General features: G+C 46.7%; 1 protein-coding gene across 1 annotated transcript; it reads right to left on the bottom strand.

Annotated features, from left to right (window-relative positions):
* Positions 1–1,136: 1,136 nt before the first annotated feature.
* Cxcl12 (C-X-C motif chemokine ligand 12) lies at positions 1,137–15,920 on the bottom strand. Its single transcript, XM_027947856.2, has 4 exons — positions 15,764–15,920; positions 11,873–11,990; positions 9,537–9,623; positions 1,137–6,943 (listed from the first exon to the last, which is right to left on the bottom strand). The coding sequence occupies exons 1-4, from the start codon at positions 15,822–15,824 to the stop codon at positions 6,850–6,852; spliced, it is 360 nt and encodes a 119-aa protein (XP_027803657.1). The 5' UTR covers positions 15,825–15,920; the 3' UTR covers positions 1,137–6,849.
* Positions 15,921–20,899: the final 4,979 nt, after the last annotated feature.

Raw genomic sequence — 20,899 nt, 5'->3', positions numbered from 1 at the left:
AATTCTAAGATCAGCAAATCCTATAGGACTATACCTTATGATGGGAGCCAGGTTGCTCCCATAGGCAGGAGCAGGCATCTCATGATGGGAACTGAATCGGCCCCACAAGCAATATTGATTCTCCAGATGCCAGCAGGACCTTTCATAACCAGACCTGAGAGAATGATCAACCAGACTACTGTTTGGCCAGGATTGCTTGACTATGCATACTTCTTATCCCTGCCACCACCCCACTTTTCTCTTCCCCTATATAATCCTGAAGCTGTTGCCAGTGCTTTGAAGACAGGGTTTAGGAAGTTGGTCACCCTGTTTCTTCCCAGAGTGACCTCATTGAATAAATTCCTTTCTTACTTCACCACCACTTACCTCTCTGACTGGATTTTTGAGGTAGTGGGGCACAGAAGCCCTGAATGTATAATTCAGAAGCCCTGGTTTGTTGAGACCCCTCAAGTGTCAGGTCTCTGGTAACACAACTTAGCACCCAGTGGCATCCACCTTATAAGTAACGGAGAGTTTCTGAGCACAAGAGTGACATGGTTATTTTTAGGCCAAAAACAATCTGGACTAAAACATTTGGGGCTTTTGTGGTGGCCTTTCCTTTGCAATTGTAGTTGACGGCAGACTACAGAGTATGTGATAAAAAGTGTTAAGAGCTAAACATTAGGAGAACAAGGGTGAGGTCTACTGGATTCACACCACTGTTCCCAGGATCCAGGACAGGGCTGGCCAGCAGCAGACAAATGAATCTGGCTTCCAGCAGGGCTCCTGTGCAGGACAGGAAATATGCCGAGTTCCAGCAACAACTGTTACCTTCTGTCAAGACTGATAAAGGCAGAGTAGAAGTTTTCTTCCCCAGAGCCGTTGGGAAAATTCTTGGGACCCTGGATCAAAATCCCACCTTGTGAAGTAGAGTACTAGTTTTGCCTTTAAGGAGAGATCCCAGCAAAACCCAGAGAAAAGGGAGTAGCTTTACTTTGCTAAGGGTCAGGAGTAGCAATTGTGACCCCAGAATTTTTGCCTGTGATTACATGAATGGCCCTTTCCCACTAACCACTGCAACTAGTGTTGAGTTTAAGGAAGAAAAACCAAGTCTGAAAAATTTTATGTGGTAACGCTCATTTCAAATTCTTGGTGGCTACATTTGAATACAGATCTTTATTAGGAAAATTATAAGTGCAGATACATTTTTTTCATTGATATGACTTCAAAGTAGAAATTGTTGTTTCTCAGAGTTGTTACTTTAAGGGAAAAAAAAAAGCACACACTGCATACAGGAAGCTGCCTTCTCCAGGACCATTTTCACATTATCTGGGAGATGCAATTTAAACAATATAAAATACAGTATTTATCACATTTAACACTGAACCCATCACTGCTCAAAGACTGAGAGCCTGGCGAGGTTGGTTTTGTCAGTGGTCTGCTTGAGGGACTTGGAGATTTCTAGGCAGCATTTCCAGGAATGGGGGTCCTTCAGAGTGGATTAGGAGAGCTGTGCAGAGGGAATAGGGCCCCCAAATTTTCATCCAGCTAGAAAAGGGTGCACTACATGAGAAAGGTGATCAACTCCCAACTGGGGAGCCCTGGGTAATAATTTCAGAGAGAAAATCACATCATGGAAGGATCAGTGGGATGCAATGAAAAGATTTAGTTCTCTGGATATCCCCCAGGGGAGACTGCAACCTTTTGCAATGCAGACCTTCTGCTCAAAGCTGAACCGACTTTCTTAGGAGGTGATCTCTGATCTCTGGTGAACAGGTAGAGAGCAGAGGGCCCTCCTGCACCTCCTCGCTAGTGTCTCAGTACCTTGGCCAGAGGGCGACAAACAACAGTGCAAAACAACACATGGCATAGATTTGGATTCCAACATACAGCGCGTCTGTGAGCCCCCAGCCCCCCTTCCCAGTCCTGATGCAAAGGCTAGTGTCAGGGGTGAAGGATAACCCAGGAGGTTGCATGGAGCCCAAGGGAATGTCAGGGTATCCGCAGCACCAGGACTAGGAGGAACAGCTGGGTGTCCCTAGTCAACAGCTCCATGATGCATTTGACTGGTATTTTGAAAGCAAACTGGGATTAGGATGGGGAGAGACTTTTCCTTTGCAAATGGACCATTTAAATGCATATTTTCTTCAGCCAGGCAGTCTCCTTTAGGAGCCAATTGTTAGTACAGAACTGTTATTTCCCTGGAGTTTCTACTCTTTTTTATTCCTCCCCCTATGCAGGAGAAACAAATTATTCCTTTCGTAACTCTACTTGAGATTTATGGTCAAGTTTGTTTCTTTGGAAGCAAGAGATTTAATGGTCCTGGTTCCTAGATTCCAGAGGGGAGGTGCTCCTGAGTTTTCCATGAAGGATATCTTGGATTACCTGGAAAATTATTGTCTCACTGAACATTCAATTATTTCATGTATAAATCAGAAGACTTGTAGTGATGGGTTAATTGCAAAAGAGAATTTTTAAACTAGCTTTGTGTTCTTATAATTAATAAAGATCTCCTAACCCCATTTTTCCCCCAGTATAACATAACTGGTTTGAAAATCTTATGTTTGAATTGGGGGAAATTTTTTGGTAGATGGATTTACTTCTTCTATAAAAAACCAATTTAAGCTAATATTTATGGAAATGCCTGACACACATTACTAATTACAGATTATGAAATCTCAGAACACCTGCAAGTAAAATCTCTTTTTAACTTCCTTTCTCCATGCTATGTACAATGTCATGTCAACTGATAACTTTCCTTGCTTTGCTCCTCATTTTTCCATCTTCCTCACTAAAGTGTCTCACTAGAATCTTTAACCAAAAAGAGAAAGGTATTAGTGAGACTGAATGAAAAACAAAACATACAAAAACATCCAAGTACCTACATTTTAAAGCAGTTTAATGTAACTCTACAGACTGCTCTTAAAGGGAAAATTTCAAATGTCAGGAATTTTATCCTACGTTCTTAGAGGAATGCCTGGCTGTACATCCTGGAAGTGCATATTGACATGTGCCAGGAGAGAAGTCCAGGGTTAAGGTAAGACATGATGGCATTGCCAAATGGTGAAGATGGTTAGACTTTAATTGGGAAGGGATTTTCATACCTAGGATTGATTATTTTATGATTTTTATTTTGAAAATAATAATAAAAATTGATATTTTTTCCCCTTGTTATTTCCAGAACAATACTGAGCTTGGCACCAGAAGGAAAAAACTCTGAAGTTTTAAGATATCAACAACTCTAGAGACATTGAGTGTTAGCAGTCCTCAGAGATCAGTGCTGCTGCAAACAGCATTCCTATGGGCTCTATCTGCTGATCCACCTAGTTTTGTGGCCAGTGGGGGAACCAGATTCAGCTTGATCACAGCCCTAATCAGGAACTGTTCAAAGTGCCCAAGGGGGCGGCTCCTGACACTCAGCCTTTGCACAGGAGGAAGGGGCAGTGCATGCACCAAGATGTTGGTCATGGATGAGGACATCAGCTTTGAACAAAACATAGAATTGGACAACAGACAATATTCCAAACAAGACATAGATGTGCACAGTGTTTTCAGGGAACACCAGGTATTTGGCTTTCCTTCTTGGTGCCCAGTTTCAATGAAAGCTTTCATCTTGAGAGAGTCCTTTTTCAGGATCATGGAGACAGTCTTGGAGACACATGATGATGGATGAGAGAGAGAATGATGAGAAGGACGTGATGGGATGTGGAGGAGAGCACGGGATGAGGGGTGGGTCTCACTCTGCCCTGGCCTCACATTCCTGCCTCAGCCCAAGGAAGCCCTGCAATCCTCAGGGAGGAGGCAGACCCCGGCTTCCATTTGGAAAGGGGGTGAGCCTCCTGTCTCAGCTTAGAGAGATATAAAACGTAGGAACCCCTAATCAGAGGAGAAGGGGGGCTCCATGGGAAAGATACTATAATAAGGCAAATAACATAATGGCCTTAGCCTAAGTTCCTATTAGTCACCAATGACATTGGATAATCAAACTAAATGAAAAATAAACACCATTTGCTTTTGCTACATAATCAAATGGTGAAATTAAAGCAAACTGTGCAAAAACAAGGCCCTTGGAAATGCATTCAGCCCTGCCCAGGAGCAGAGGAAGTAGCTGTTGGCCCTTCCCTAACACTGACTTCAGACCTGGGCTCCTTCTGTAAGGTTTCCTCAGGCGTCTGACCCACCTCTCACATCTTGAACCTCCTGTTAACAAGAACAGAGGAGACACCATTAAGGAGGTTTCCCCCAGCAAGCCTGGGACTCTGAGCCCTACTCCAGCAGGCGGCTGCCTGGCAGGAGCCATGGGGCCCTTACTCCTTACTTCCAAATCATGGCCAAGTGTCTTCCATCAGAGACCTGAGAGAGCCGGGGTGCTGGGAAAGACACGGCCAGGGCTGAAACAGAGAAATCTGAGGTAAGGCAGGAAGCAGAGAAGACAGATGGTGGCAGCAAGCACAGGGTGTGGCAGATGCACAATGGCACGGGGAGGCATGGCACAACAGTACATAGTACATGACAGACAGGTTCTACTGCCGGAACCTTGCAGACATCAGTGCTGTGGCCTCCCTGCCTGAGGGGGCCAAAAGAACTTACGCTGAAGTCACACATCCATTGGAGCAAAGGCAGGTGCTCTGCGCTACTGGGCATCCCCAGGTCTCAGAGTTTCCTGAGAAGAGGCATTTCCCATGGCTTTCACCAACCACCCACATTTGTTCTTGAGAGCTCTCTGCCCATGCCACACCAATCCCACTGGCCTCAGGTAGCCAGGGGTGGGTGCAGGGGCAGTAGAACCTTCCAGGAGTCACCTGTGCTGGGCAGTGAACAGTGACCCACACCTCTCACCTGGCTGCCAATTCGCGCCGGCAATTCCTAGTTTCAACCCGTCATGAAATCCAGGACAGGCTTTCAGGCTCTTCCATCCTGACTCTGTCTTCAGCAGACCAGGGCCTGCCCCTTGTAAGAGCTTCAGAAGCCTCTTGTAAAATACAGAGAGGCCCCCTGGAGTCACATAAAGACCAACAGTGCTTGCTTGTGTTTGTTAATGTGGTGCCCATTTTTAGTCCCCACAGCCATGGCTCTCCCGTGATTGGGATGGGTTGGAGGTGGCATTCCTCAGGCACTGCAGAAAGCAGTCTGCCACCTCATGGCAGCCTTAGCTTGGCCCTCAGCTGCCCTAAAATGAACTAGCCAACACTTTCCAGACACAGAGCTGCTGTCTGGGACACAGGTCTGACCTTCTGGGTTGCTTTTGTAACAGTAGGAATTCCCCATCAAGGTTCCACAGATCAGAACTATAGCTGGCTTCCACAGGAAGGATGGCAGTCCTGAGCAGCCCAACCAACAGATAGATGCCTGAAAAGATGGGGAGGGCAGGAGGAGGAGGGGGACATCCCTGAATACCCAAAGGCTAAGGCATATGTCCTCAGAACTGATGAGAGGGACATGGGCTGGGAGAGCTATCCAGATAAAAGATATGGCAGTGGGAAACACAAGGTCTTTGCTGTAGTACCCTGACAAGACATTCATGTCTTGTGGACTGTTCTATTGGCTTAATGCTGGAATCATAAGGCAGCACATGAAGACACAGTGTGCACAGAACCCAGGGACCCAGGATTGACTGATCATAGGGACATTGCTGGGTTGTCCTGAAGTCTGCTGGCTTCATGTTCCAACCACTTCTTTCTGCATCAATTTACTGAAATTATGACCGTGTGTGTGTGTGTGTGTGTGTGTGTGTGTTTCTGTGAAGAGAAGGGTCGAGAAATTCAAGGTGCCCTTTTTCAAAGTACTGCTGAAATTGGGCCTTGCCCTCTCATGTGGTCCACATATTTCCAGTTAAAATTGGAGACTTGGAAAAAAAACAATCTGAGATATAAATTGATAGGGGAGGGAGCAGGGTGCAGGAAAATTCTAGAACTTAAACCATATTTGCTATAGGCAGATATGTCCTGTGAGTAAAGATTGAGGCAGCTGTGTCTTGGAGCCAGGATGGCACACCTTCCTAGAGATCTTCCTGGAAAAAGTGGGGAGGGGACAAGTTAACGGTCCCCAAACCTGCAGGCCCTTCACAGAGTTCCAGAACATATCTTTCCTCCACGTGGGAAACCCGTTTAAAGACTTTAAAGTGAACTGCCCGAAGAGGAGGCTCCCTGAGAAGCATTTCACATCTGTTTTTCCAGGAATGCAGCATTCCCTCCTGCTCACCTCATACAGTCTGCAGAAACCCTTGTGTGAGGTAAGGCTGCTCATACAGCTCAGGGGAGGAAGGAGGACTGAAGAAGTCCCTTCCCTGGACACAGAGTGTGGAGCACCAGGCGACAGGTACTTGGGAAAAGCTCAGGCTGGGGCTGAGAGCAAGTCAGTCATCAACTGTCCTGGGAAGGTTGAGAGGGACAGCTTGGCTGTGGGGAAGACTAGGCGTAAGACACATGCTCCTACTGGTGAGGGCACCTCCGCTGGACTACCAGGCTGCTATGGGCACTGGCCAGGTGGCCACACACTGGTCTCCACAGGGCTGCAGACTGCAAGTGTGTGGAGCTGTGGGAGTTCCAACTTGGAGGGCTCAGCAGCCAGGGTGATGCTGGAGACCTGGGCCAGGCTAGGAGGGTCCTGAGCACACAGGCTCCATGTCACAGGTCCCTACCCCAGTCTCTCAACAACTAATTTCTTCATAACTTAGCAGACCAAGAAGGGCCTTAAAAAGCACATAAATACAGGAGCTGGTGTGGCCACCAGGGTGGCAAAGCGCTGCTCCCCGACAAAGTCTGAGCACCTGCCCAGCGTGCCTTGCGTCTGCCCTGGAGCAGGGTTAGAGCGAATTTACAAAGCGCGGAGAGCAGAGTGTACTGCGGTCCATCTGGAGGTGGCAGATAACTAGTTTTTCCTTTTCTGAGCAGCCTTTCTCTTCTTCTGTCGCTTCTTTTTTCCTATCTTTTCTTTTTTCCCCACTTTTTCTTCTCTGCGCCCCCTTAGATAAAATTAGTAGAACCATTAATCATGTTGAAATACACAGGAGTTTGTCTCAGTCTGCACAATATTTAACACAGGCTCATGGGTCTGTTTAATTCTGTCTTCAGTCTTAGGCCTGGAGGCCCCTGAGCAAAGTGCTATTCATAGGTAATTCATTAAAATAAATTAGACATTTTCCCCTATTCAGACAAATGTTAAATGGGCTTCCGCATAAATACTTTTGAAACAGTTACAGCAATAGCCAATGGGACGAGCTGAGCCTGGTTCTGACAACCCCCTGAGGCTCTCACTGGTAACAAGGAATCCACACCACAGAGGGTGTGGAAGGATGCCCAGGATCAGGCAGTTGGTCTTCTCTCTCACCCCTCCCTCTCACCAGGCTTCCTTCTTTCTCAATGCAGAGTTGAAGTCTGTTTGCTTCCTCGCAAAACAGAATAAAATTAAAAAATAAAAATTTCTGCATTTCAAATCAAATAATGCTTTGGAGATCGGTGGCCTCCCAAAAGAGAAAGAAGGCAGCCTGATCCCACCTTCTCCTTTCTGGATGTTGGGGAACACCCTCTGGGAATGACTGGGATTGTTCTGGAGAGCAAGGGAGAGAGCTGGTTAGCAGAATTTTATTAGAGCAACTGGCTCATGACTGTCACATTAAAATGATTCAAGCTGAATGGTATTTAATGATTTATGGGGTGAGGCCACCTGTTCTTATGAAAGTCTGATATCAACCGTGGCCTGGAGTCATGGGATTTTTACATGGGAAAATGGGGTAGCTTGATATTACTAGGGTTGAGTCTCTGGGGATTACATGAGGATGTTAGGAGAACTGAGGAAGAGGAGGAGGGAGGGGAAGAGAATTAGTGAGTCAAATATTATTTGTCAGAAAACTAGCTAGTACTCTACTTCATTAGGTTAAAAAAAAAAAGACACAAAAACTTGAGCTGCAGCTTTAATCTGTTCTTGAGACAAAGTCCCATGCAGTGTCACTCACACAGGGACTCTGCAGAAGGGATCTACAGCACCTGACCAGCAGGCCAGCTTTTTAAAATAGTCTTCAGAAATGCTATGAGCTCATCTCTAATAACTAATCAATTTTATTTCAGGTAAATAAATTCCCACATACAGTAGGAGGTTTATACCCATGAAAACAATGAGCATTTTATTGCTAGTGCATATAATGTCACATTTGATACAATTTTAGTACAAGTGAAAAAATACACTGTGGCTAACATTGAAATGCTACAATAACATTTATATATCATATATATTTCTTTACAAATTGCCAGTAGTTTATCATAGATAAAGGTCACCTACTGACATTCATATGGCTCCACTTCAAATATATGAATTGTTCAACTACAAATATATTCTGAAATACACTTGTTTTCTAAAGAAACATAAAAAAAATGTGCACAAAAATATATATAAAAAATGCCTTGCAAAAAGTTACAAATACCACTAGGGCCATCTGTGGATCACATTTATGCACAAAAATTTCATCTTGCCCACATTTCTGATTGGAACAGGAGGACTGTTTTGTGGCAAGGTTATTCATTTATTTTTTTTCACTTCTGATTTCATAAACCTCAAAGTTTGTAGAGCCGCCATAGTATATACAGGCTTCAGAGGCAATCAGAGAAACCAAATTCCTTAAATCAAGCTCTCAGATTTAAAATTGCATTTATTAAAATTCTGCAAAAACTTGTCTTTTTGTGGGAAAATGGGGGCATGATTTCACATCCTCCAGGAGGGGGTTGGCTCCATTCTGGAAGAAGCTAAAGTGGGATCTCACAGAGGGCCCAAGTTCCAGGGGAGGCAAAGAGAGGAGAGTGAGGCAGGGCGGGAGTCCACCGATCACCCTCCTTCCTGCCAGTGTGGCACTGATCAGGTTACAGAAATGAGAAGCAGAAGCAAGATGCAGCATGCTTTTGGAGGCAGGGAAAGGTCAGGAATGGCCAGGTGGGGGTCTCTATGCACAGTCCCCAGTGACAGTGGCTTCTAGGTGGAGCCCCCAAATCCAATCACTGAACTTGAAAGAGAGGGTGAAGGCAGTGGATTCTGCCCAGCCCTTCTGTGTGAGAGAGCCACACAGAGGCATCTTTGGAGGGGCACCCCTGTAGGAGTGTCCTGCACTCTTCCTCAGCATCCTTGGCAGAAAGGATACTTTTTTGAATTCCCTGTGAAGCCATCATCCAACTGTGCCCAGAGGCCCCAGGAGAGGAAAGGGAAAGCTCCAAAACAAACCAAATACAGATTTTGAAGTAATTATTGATTTAAAAAATGATAATGAGAATGATGATGATTGTAATGATCATGAGGGAACTGACTGGTTGGGATAATACAATTTCTTAGACAAACCCCAGTTATAAAAGCTCCATGGATGAATACAAGCTGCAATATCGTACCATACTCTTTAAATGCGGTGTCTATATGCTGGCAAAACTCAGGCCCAACCCCAGATCAATACTGCCTCACAGGCTCACCACCTCTGGGGGTTCAGGCCCACCTCCCACCAACTCTGCTTTTTATCCCTCACAGGTTTTAGCCTTCCTTAAGTGGGTCTAGTGGAAAGTCCTTTTGGCTGTGTTGCTTACTTGTTTAAAGCTTTCTCCAGGTATTCCTGAATCCACTTTAATTTCGGGTCAATGCACACTTGTCTGTTGTTGCTCTTCAGTCTTGCACTGCCAAAACAAGAGGCCACAGGGTACAGTTGAATGAAAAAAAGGCATTGCTGCACTTTGCACATGTGCTCAATCACCCAATTTAGGACTCCCTGAAGGGCCCGGGTGCTCTGCCCTGAAGCTGGAGTTGGAGAGCCTCTCAGATGTGCTGGGGAAAAACACAATACTGGCAGTGTGGAGGGTTCCATAGCAGAGATAGAGAAACAAAAAAAAAATCTTTACAGGAGAGTCCAGGGAGAATTCACAGCAGGGGACATTTGAGTTGGCCTTTGAAGGATAAGTAGGAGCTTGGCAAGTGAATAAAGCAGAAGAGGAAAACAACAGCAAATACACCAAAGGGGTCAAAGTTATATAGAAGATGTGGTGGAGAGTGGAGACAGGATGCTAAAGGACTTGAGACCAGATGTAAGGGGCAATGGAGTGGGGACTTCTTGTGGAAGTTTACGGACACTTCTGAGGACACTAGAAGGTGAAAGAAGCAGATTTTAATTTTGCTGGAGTATCTTAATAGCACATGGAACAGACTTAAGAGTAGCCCTGTAGGAGGACTACAGTAATCTGGGGGGTGAGGGCAGTCCAGTGAGGGGAGAGAGATTAGGGAGAAATAGTGCAGGCTGAGAGGGAAGAGTGCAGGTGATTTGTTAGAAAATGGTTTCAGAACAATTTTTAAATTCACTGAATACTTCATGGTCTTTTTCTTTCTTTCTTTCTTGTTTTTTTTTTTTTTTTTTTTTTTTCAGTGCTGGGGATCAAACCTAGGACCTTGCACTACCCTGAGCTACACCTCTAGCCTTCATTTATTTTTTTAGATGTTCACAGAACTTTCTGCTTCTCAGCTCCACTCAAAGCTTCCACATATGAAAACTCCTGGGGAGGAGTTGGATTTCTCTCTGGACACCTCTTCATAAAGGCCTGGTAAGAGCAATTTCCAACTTCCCTGTCCTCACTGTGAGGACGACTAAGCTCCAGGACAGTGGCTCAGTGACAGCCACTGAGTCTTTAAATAGCCTACCCATGAAGTGAACACAGGTTTGCAAAGCAGGGATGTGGCTTGCTGCAAAGCACATCAGACTGCAAATCTCTGAACAGCTATTTATTAATTTAGTGTTTGCCCAGACCTGAGAATTGTATTTGGACTCTTCAACTTCAAGAGATATTCAGATGAAAGTGAAACTGCATATCTATGCTTCAAAGTTAGGTAAATTCACTATCTTCAAAATATCCTTCACAGGAGATATATATATATATATATATATATATATATATATATATATATATATATATATATATATATTTTTGTAAGCCAAGTAGGGAAAAAAAAAGCCATCTTTTGTAGCCCTAAAACATGTTGTAAATGACAAACACACTCAAAGCAGCAAAGGCTAGAAAAAGAAGAAAGATGAAGAAATCCAAACCTTAAATAGTTGATGTCTCATGGAAAAATCTGGGAAGTTGAAACTTTTGTTTCAACTGCTGTGTCCTTACCCCATTTTTAGCACTAGGACTTTTGAGAAAGCAAATCCTCCCTAAGGGACTCCTAGCTGTCATCTCCCTAGGTACAGACACAAAATTACATGAGGGCAGGAGAGCCAAGCAATAGATTTCTAAGCATGTGGCTTTCTTCTGCACCAAGAAAGATCTTTGTGCCTTGCAGATGTGTGATTTTGAATTTTTCTTATTTCTCATATGAATGAAATCAAATGTTGGCAGCTGCCATCAACACTAAGGGCGGTGGAGACCAACAACAACAAAAAAATTAAACTCATAGGTTGGACTTGAAAAAAAAATAATGCAGTTAAATGAGCTGAAAAATTTGAGGCTTTACCAAATGATTAAAGATGACTTCAATTGAATTTGAGTCTTGTGATCTTTTCCTATGAGAAAAGATTAATTCAAGGTTCTGAAGCTGATGGAACAAATAGAACCATTACTAGCAACAGGATGGCTAATTTACTGGGCTTTGGCCAAACCCAAGGTAAAGTCCATAGTTTCTCCAGTACAGAGGGAGTCAGCTGTGCTGTGCCAGAAAGGAGGAAGTTTGAAGGTGAAACAAGAACAACTAGGAGCCCAGTGGGGGACCAAGGACAGAGTAGCTTTCAAAGCTCACATCTGATGGCATTTTCAAAGTCTTCATGGTAAAAGTAGTTGTCATTAATTACACCAAGTTAAGGCTGGATGCCCAGCATCTGTCATTTCTATACTATATCAATTAGATGCAAAGTCACTGGAGGATGATACTTAAGACTTACACAATCTGGAGAGAGCAATTCGGAGTGTTGAGGATTTTGAGATGCCTGACATTGACTCTGGCCACATGGCTTTCGAAGAATCGGCATGGACATCTGTAGCTCAGGCTGACGGGTTTTCCTAGAAGAGGTAAGAAGAACAAGGCCCCTTGTTACCTTGCCAGGCATTACTGGAGATCCAAGGGATGAAATGACAGTAGGTGAATAATCAAGGCCAATGTGATGAATTACACATTACAGGGCATTCTGGCAAAGACCATCTCATGAGGCAGCATGGAGTTCTAGCTGGACTCAGGATCTGCTTCTATAGGACAAGGGAGCAAAATCAACAGAGAGAGCTGGACCCTAGGGGAATAAGGAGATTAAAGGAGAAGCCACCTGCTCAAGGTGCCTAAAGATAAAGGTAGGAATTACAGAAGATAATGGTTTCAGTTAAAGGCACTGAGATTCCCAGTTTTTCTTGGCAAAGCAAACTTTTCCACTTCTCCAGGGCTACAAGTAGAGAAAGACTATTTTAGGGAAGGGGGAAGGGAAAGAATGTGGCTCAAGGCTCCCTCCCCTCCCCCTCTGGCACAAGCTTGGGGTCAAGAACTGCAAAGCTCAGGGGAATGCTGCCCTCCCCCATCTGCAGTTTTCTCCTGTCACATTCACCTTAAGCCCTGAAAACCACAAAAGAATCTCAGCCCAATTCCTACCTGGGAGTCCTCAGAGTGCAGGCTCAGTGCTTACCTTCTCCCTAGTACTTCCCCAAGGCTGGAGTCAAATGTGGCTTTTATTGCCCTTACAGGGATGCGACAGTCTCCTGGATCCTATTACAGTCTTTGTTTGCCAATTCACCAATTTGCAAAATGCCATAATTGACACTCATTAGTGTAAATTAGCAAGGGGCTCCTGCGGAACCCTTTAAGACAGACCCTTTAAGTCTAGAATTGCAAGCCCTGGGGGGATGGGATTTATTTATTTATTTTTCTTTTTTTCTGAAGATTTTTCCAATCCCTGCTTAATATCCCAACTTATTTGAATTTGTGGATATTTTCATCCAGGATTACATGTATGCCTGAGAATATTTAATTTGGAGATTTTAGGGTTTTGTTTGCCTGTTTAGAGTTGCCTTTGGGAAATAGCTGTGGAAGTGAGTCAAGTCTTATGCATGAGGGGCTTATTTTTTTTTTCTACAGGTTACATTCAGTGGAGGGATGCTGTGGCCTGGGAACAGCAGTGTATTTTGTCACCAAGTCAGAGGAAAAGCAGACACCCTCCACCTGCCAGGACCAACCTTGAAAACCATGAAGAGAAAACCTGGCATCAAGGTAAAGAGAACCACCAACACAGGGCTGATTCCAGCAACTACATGGGTCCCTGCAGGGGAACTCAGTGGTTCCCTGTAATCAGATCACCTGGGAAAGTGACCCAGAGAATGGGACCTGGCAGGCTGCGAATGAAGGTCTCTGAGTGCTGTCTCTGGCTTTCCCTCTTTCCCTGCATTTCTCTTGGGCCCTTCTGAGTTGCATGGGGGCTGAGACCTGGAGACCTGGTTGTGAGGTAAAACTTGCTCCGACCCCACAGCAACAGTGAGCTTGAAGGGAGACAGCACATAGTGCACAAACGCAGCAGCAGCAGCATTATGTTGACTGGGGGCTGCTTCTCTCCCAACTCCCCATAAGTTTTCTGGCACCTCTAACTAGTGGATATCAGGCCAGAAATCAGAGCTGATTCTGTGCTCAAAACACAGGCTTTTTCAGCTTCTCTCCCCTCCCCCTCTACCCCTTGGGATTATCCATTTCCTTCAAAGGCAATTCTTATTCCTACCCTCAGGACCCCTCTGTCTGTCTGTCAAGCAGGGAGTTTCAACAGGTTTTTTAAAGTGATAGAGCTCCCAGGTGTTCTTAATGGGAAAACTTGATGCTGGTTCAACCTTGTGTCTTTTCCTCCAGGTTTTTTTTTTTTTTCACTATTACTAAATTTTCCAACTATTTTGGGTGTGAATCCATGTAAAAGCAAAAGTCCTGACCAGCTCCGATATCACCTGGATTTGGAAGCTAGTGAGATTAGCTCCCAGAGCAGTTTCCAGAGAGTATTCTACTCCAATGCAGAGACAAGAGCCCTGGTCAGCTCCTCCAAGCAGGACTGGGAATCTGACCCACCTCAGGAAGCCTAGGGCACCTGAGGACCCAGTTGCTTGACCCAGTCAGCCGATAAGAGGAGGGTAGAAGTGATGCACACAATGAGAAACTGGACCTGCCTGGAACACAGGGCACTGACCAGGCACTTATAAGTGTGAGGCACTTACTTCTTCTGTATTTCTCTTAGGTCAGCTGCACCCAGAACTCAAGGACCTGGGTCCTTGAATTTCTGTATCCTCAAAGCACCGGACGACCACTACCACCAAGGGAGTGAGCAGCCACCATTTACCAGAGAGGTGCACTATGATAACTCCACCCTCACCAGATCCCTCAATCATTAACGCCCAAACAGAATGAATGTCCTGTGACTCAGGGTGGGGGTCAGTAGGAAGACTTAGACTGCGGATACTTTTTTAGCAAAAAAAAAAAAAAAAAAAAATTGAAAATTGCCTGTAGTCTGGACCCTTTTCAGCTCTCACTAGCAACTCATGTTTTTCGAGAACACTTCCCACGCAGTCAGCATTCACCGGGTTAGCTCAGCCTCTCTTGCCAGTTTAAGCGGTGCTCACACCCTACTTACACCCGCAGCGACTCATTGTCCACACTTAGGTGAGAAACCCGTCTAGCCCTGGGGTCACGCTTGGGTACCACACAGACCACAGCTGCACTAAGAGCACTCAGAGTGTCCTTCAGCCCTTTGCAAGTAACCTCCTCACAGGAAGGACGCTTGGCCTGATTGACAAGAGTTTTGTTTTGTGCACTGAGACAATAGTTTATTTTGGTTAGCAGCAGCGGTGTCCTCTAACAGTGTACCCAGTTGAGTTGTCTCTTCAGAGTCAAAAGGTAAGGAGCTCTCCCAGTGAAACAGGACACCACCATTTCCAGGACCCAAGGCCTTGGCGATTGAACCATGGTGCAGCTCCTATTCCGAAGCAGCTGGCCGGTGACAAAGGCGCCAGTCTGCAGGTGTGTTTTGGGGGATGGGGTAAGGACGAGAGTGTATGGCCTGCACGGCCCCTAGACCTCTCTTTGGTGACCCCAGGAAGAGTCATGGAGGCAGTAGGTGGACGCTACCCAGGTCCGCGTCGATGCAGACCATCGAGCTGTGTAGAACGCTGCTGGCTGGTGGCGCGAGCCCGACAGCTGCTCTGGGCCGCCAGCCGGCGCTGGCAGAGAGCCCCGCGAATGTGCGGGAAAAGGACCCACTTCACTTGGAGTGGATGCAACACTGCTGCATCCCACCTCGCAGCTAAGATAAGCCCTTTGCGATACTTAACCTGGTGTGCAAAGAGCTCTTTCCTACAGTCACTGTCTGACAGTATCTCTCACACCGTGCGCAGCGGGACTCTGAGCCCCTTCGCCGCTGGAAACCGACCTTGGTGCCCAAAGGCACTAGTTGGGGGAAGGCAGGCGACTAGGACGCCTCGAGACACCGCTCTCCAAACCCGCGCACTACAGCACCAGTTCCGCACACGCCACCAGCTCGCTCTTGCCCAGTTATCCTGCCCGACCTAACTCTGCAGCCCGCTGGAGGTCCGCCGGCCGCTTTTTGCCAGGCGCAAAGCCTCGAAGCGATGCTTTGGGCTTAGGACGTGGCACTCGGAAGGAATGAGCATGCAAAGTGAGCTGCCTCGGTTCCCCTGTGCCAAGCGGCGGGAACTAGGTTCGCTCAGGGCAGCGCGGGCGCAGGCAAAGAAGCCACGGACCTTCGCGGAGCGGGAATCCCAGAGTCCAGAGCATTACCCCAGCCTTGGCCGCCGAGCGCACTCACCATCGCTGAGGCAGAGCGCAGCCAGCACTAGGGCCAGTACGGCGACGACCTTGGTGTCCATGGCGCGGGCGGGAGGGCGCTCGGGTGGCAGGGAAAACACAGGGACCAGGCACGGAGCGAGTGTAGCGGCGGACGGAGAGTGAAAGTGCGGCGGCTGGAGGCGCTCGCCTGGCGCTTTAGAGGCGAAAGCCACCCGGGGCGGGGCATTGAGTTAGGCAAGGGGCGGGCCTGGAGCCGAATCCTGGCGGTGGCGGGGGTCTCTGACGCGCGTCCTTCTCCAGTGCTGCCGTTCCTCAGGTCCCCACCCTCCCGCCCCTCCTCGGCTCCCGCCCCTCCTCGGCTCCCGCGGTGCTCCTAGGGCCGTAGAGTGCCCCGGCCTTTGATCATCTCTGGCCCTGCTGGGTCCTGCCTGGCGCGCCACCCCAGCAAAGAGGCTCCCAGCCGCGCATTCCCATTATGCAGATAGAGAGACTGAGAGAAAGTGGGGAATCTGGGAAAAGCTGCGAGACTTTGCCTTTCTGTGGCAGGGACTGAGTGAGAACTGATAAAAAACAAACCAGTTGGTTCTGGGAGCGAAAGCCCGCTGTGCCGCAGCAGCGTTCTAGGGCAGCCAAGAGCTACCTGTTCTCCTAGCGCAGGTCCTCAAGCTGACCTTTTACCCAACTTCACTGCTGTGCCACCGATCAGAGCCACAAGGATTCCAAGCCAAGGCCATTGCTAACCCAGTCTCAACGTCCCTCCTGTAAAGTTCTAACAGAGTGTTGGCCGCCTCGAAAGGAAACAAAACCGTTCGCCCCGGGGGCTCTCAGTAAACGTGAATTTATTTAGCCCTTTGTACCTCTGTTCTCTCAACTGTGGAAGGGGCTAATCACAGTTTCCACCCCGCAATGTGGAACTAGGGAAATTGAATGAGAATCCCCCGCCCCACCGCGAAGTCCTCATCATCGTGTCTGACACATAGTCAATACTCAATTAATGGAAGCTGGGAACAATTTTTAAATTTTCAGTATTTCCTGCCTCTCCCTAGTGAAAGCCCAACGCGACCCAAAGGCATGAGAGAACTCTCATCCTCCTCTGCCTCTTAGGATGGTGCTGCTGGGGTTGCCGTTCAGGTCCAGAGAACTTCACCTTCGGAGCAGTCCCTTGGCAGTGTTTAGCCCTCCAAGTAGGTCGCCGCGCCTGGATACCCCGTGACAGCTCCAGTCAAGTGGGGAAGGGTTGTAGGCAGGCGGCCCAGGAGGCTCTGGAGTGAGGAGAACATCCTTTGGCACCTTCCTTTGAGCCAGGTAACACTGGCCACCTCTTTTGTCCCTTTCTTCCAGCCAGTGAAGTGGGTTCCACCTCTGCGTCCATTCGTGGGTCGCTCAATGCCAACAGACGTCAGACCCTGGGGAGTGCTAGGATCCTAGCCATCCCGCAGTGGGGGCCCCAGGTACCTGGGTCAGCGACTCCCTCTGAAGAACAAGGATGGTGTGTGTGTGTGTGTGTGTGTGTGTGTGTGTGTGTGTGTTGAGTGTGGGGAAGGAGTCAACAGGAGTCTGCCAGGGTTCTGGAAATTCAGCGGTAGAATTGAACGTCTTCTGCATAATGCCCTCACCCCCTGCCCACCACCACCACCACCACCACTACCACACACACACTTTGGCTCCCAGTTAAATGGGTCTGAATTCATTCAGTCATTCACCTCAGCCTAGCCCACTTCAGGGCACCGAGTGGGAACCCCACTGACTTGGGTCCACGTCCTTAAAAGACTAACAATCTAGCAGAGGAGGAAGTCCTTGGGCACTCTCTAGGCCTTCACTTGGTCCAGAAACAGTCCAGTAATCTCCAAGTCCTGGAATTCAGCCTGCAATTGACCTATTGCAGCGGCTGGGCTCCGGCGCCCTCTGGTGGCGACATCTTATGCAGATAGACTGAGAGATAAATGAGCTTCCTCGCTCTGGGATTCTGGTAACCTGAGGCTAAGTTTAGGTAAGGCTATGATGCCTACACAGCACGGTCAAAGACCAGGATCCACGGTAAATCTCACGACTGACCTTAGTGTCTTGTACTGGAGCCCCAAGTCTTGTGCACCGCCGGAGCTAAGCCCAGCTTCTCCCTTAAATCTGGCCAAAACAAATGGCAAATCCTCTTGACACCAAATCTGGTGGGTAGGACCTATTATTCTCAGCCTGAAGGTGCCCTGGGAGAGTCTGACTTGGGCTGAAGATGTGACCAAGGCGAACCAGGGCTTTAGGACACCCCGGATCCTGAAGATGCATCCCCAGACTTCAGGATGGAGGTTAGCATGGGACCCATCCATGCCCACTGCTCCCTCATTCATAAAAATAATACTTATTGAATACCTTCTATGTGCTGAACATTGGCTGTTTAAAATATATCAGAAAAGGAAGCAGCTGGGCACAGTAGTGACACATGCCTGTAATAGCAGCAACTTTGGAGGCTGAGGCAGGAGAATCGCCAGTTCAAAGCCATCCTGAGCAAATTAGCATGGTCCTAAGCAACTTAGAGAGACCCTGTCTCAAAATAAAAATAAATAAATAAATATAAATGATTTGGAAAATGGCTCAGTGGTTAAGCACCCCTGGATTCAATCCCCAGTACCTAATAAATAAATAAATATGAAGCAAAAATCCCCTCATCCTGGGACTAGGTGTGTATGTGTTTGGGGACGGGGAGGTCATGGAGAAGGGACAAATGACACTAAACATAGTAAAAAGCATATAATATGCAGAAGGTCATTAAGTGCCATGGGGAATAAAGCAGAGAAAGAGAGGCGTTATTTTTAAAATATGATAGCCAATGATCTATGTTTAAGATAAAATCCACACAATTTTACAGTTGGCAAATGATTTAAATTTAAACCCTGAACACTGAGGAGGACTCAACAAACTACAGACAGGGGGGACATACCCAGGGACAGCCCCAGCCAAGTAGCTTTTTAACTAGCTCTATGCTCAGCCATAGGGCAACCCCCAAATTTCAGATAGTAGAGCTCACCATTCTTTCCCCACTGTCACTTGCACTTGCTACTATCTCTGCTCAAAAATGGTCTAACTTGATCTCTCTTCAGGAAGTCTCATCAAGGCTCAAGAAATTGATCTTCTCTGTCAGATCTTCCAGCTCCTTTCCACACAACACAAGGAATTCTGGGAGCTGCTTTTCTTCAGGAGCCATCTGAGTTATGTAAAGTTCAAGGGGGCAGGGGGGAGGTAGAGATCTGGCTGCTGAATTACAAGGCAGGTGCACCTCTGAGGTCAGGATCAGGACACCTGGCACAGGCACCTCTCCACTCTCCTCTTTGTACCTGGTATGGTTCATACCTTCAGGGTTCAATGACTGTGTGTGCTGGTGGAATCTCAGTTCAAGGTTGAAGGTTTGCACTAAATAAATCTATGTTGTACAGTGTATAAATGACAAAGTGACTTCAATTGGTACTCTTTTGAGAACTATATTTTTAAAGTAATAAGAAAAAATATGACTAGTATATTAAAGCCATGCATTTCAGATATCGTACAGGGTCTGTTTTCTTTTTTTTTTTTTTAAATTCAAGTTTCTAAGTGAGTCAGTTTGCACTAATATACCATGTAATAGTCTAGGTGGCTGGGGACATTGAAAAAATGTTGACAATGATACAACAACAACAACAAAACCCCCAAAACCCTGAAGTTTGAAAATGCTGTCTAAATGATTATTAAACATTGTCTCACCCCAACCCTCTTTTTAAAATAAATGATTAGACCTCAGAGTAGCAAAACATAAAATCCAAAAAGGGAGGTGGGCTCATTTACTTATCAGGTAATGCTAGAGAATGCTCTTCCAGGAGTGCTCAGATCCTAGGAAAGGAATGAGAACATGTGGGATTTTGGGACACTCTTGGCCCTCCTACCCCCAGTAGAATGCTCCCTGAAGACTCAGGGGAAGGCCTGAAGGGGTTCAGTGAAGAAACGGCAACATGTGCTCTGCCCCTTGTCCCATCCAGCTCTGCTCTTGCATTTTTGACACCTTGCCCTGGGGTTCAGGTGTCCTATTCAGAACAGGAAGACCTAGAAAGGAAGACAAATCCCAGAGCTTTGCTGAGGTCAGGGTGTAGTGGGTACACAAGCTGTTATGGTTGATGTTGGATGTACTGAGTGTGAAACCACTTGACAAAGAAAGTCCTTTGCAAGATATCTAACAATTCTGTTTTCATAGAACTTCAGTTTGCTGTTCTGAATTTACCACAGTAGGTTCTTACAAAGACCAAGTTAGCAGAATAAGTGCTCCTGCCCCAGTTTTGAAGTCAAGATATGCAAGGCTCAGCATATTTTGAGGCTTTGGCCAACATGATAGACCCAGCCAGGGGCAAAAGCATGATTGTTTGGGACCAGCATCTCTGGGTTCTGGACCATCAGCAAGCCACAAGAGTGTGTTTAGAGACATGAGTAACTTCTGTGGTAGTCATCAGGGGACATCTTAGAATCTTTTACCCAAGAGCCAGGGCTCATCATCTTTTGGGCTGGTCATGATTTCCTTGATTGAATCCCAAACTGCCTTAGGAAACAGTTCCAAAGAACCCCGGGCCATCCTTGCAGGAAAGGAACCTGGAGAGACTGAGCTAGACCCCACTGGTTTTATTTTTTCAGGCCAGATTCACTTTCAGGGACTATACAGCCAGCAAAAAATGGCTCTGCCCAGAGATTTCCCTTCAGTGGACACCGCAACAGTACAGCAGTATTTTCCAGGACATCCCCTAGGAGTATCAGACTGCCAGGGTATTTCTAGGGAAAGATCAAACCTGAGGGTCAGGTGTGTGACCCTACCCTGACACCAGGTCGCAAGCCCTGATTTGATTCAATGCTGCCTGGGCCTCATCACCCAAATCAGAGGAGGCAGGTCTGAATTTGTTCTACCATTCCATTCCTGGCTACACTCTCTCTCCTTTTACCCCTACCTCTGGGTAGATTGGACTCAATTTCTAGGGCTCCACTAAAGTTTCAGAGTACAATAATTGCTCCTTATCTGAGGATTCACTTTCTATGGTTTTGGTTACCTGTAGCTAACTGAGATCTAAAACTGTTCGATGGGAAATTCCAGAAATAAAAAATAAGTGTATTAAATTGTGTGCCAATCTGGATGGCAGAATGACATCCCACA

Source organism: Marmota flaviventris, chromosome 4 (assembly GCF_047511675.1).
Source record: "Marmota flaviventris isolate mMarFla1 chromosome 4, mMarFla1.hap1, whole genome shotgun sequence".
In the NCBI taxonomy this organism is placed as follows: domain Eukaryota; kingdom Metazoa; phylum Chordata; class Mammalia; order Rodentia; family Sciuridae; genus Marmota; species Marmota flaviventris.
Note: the sequence above shows the minus strand (reverse complement) of the source record. Positions and strands in the feature narration are given on the sequence as shown.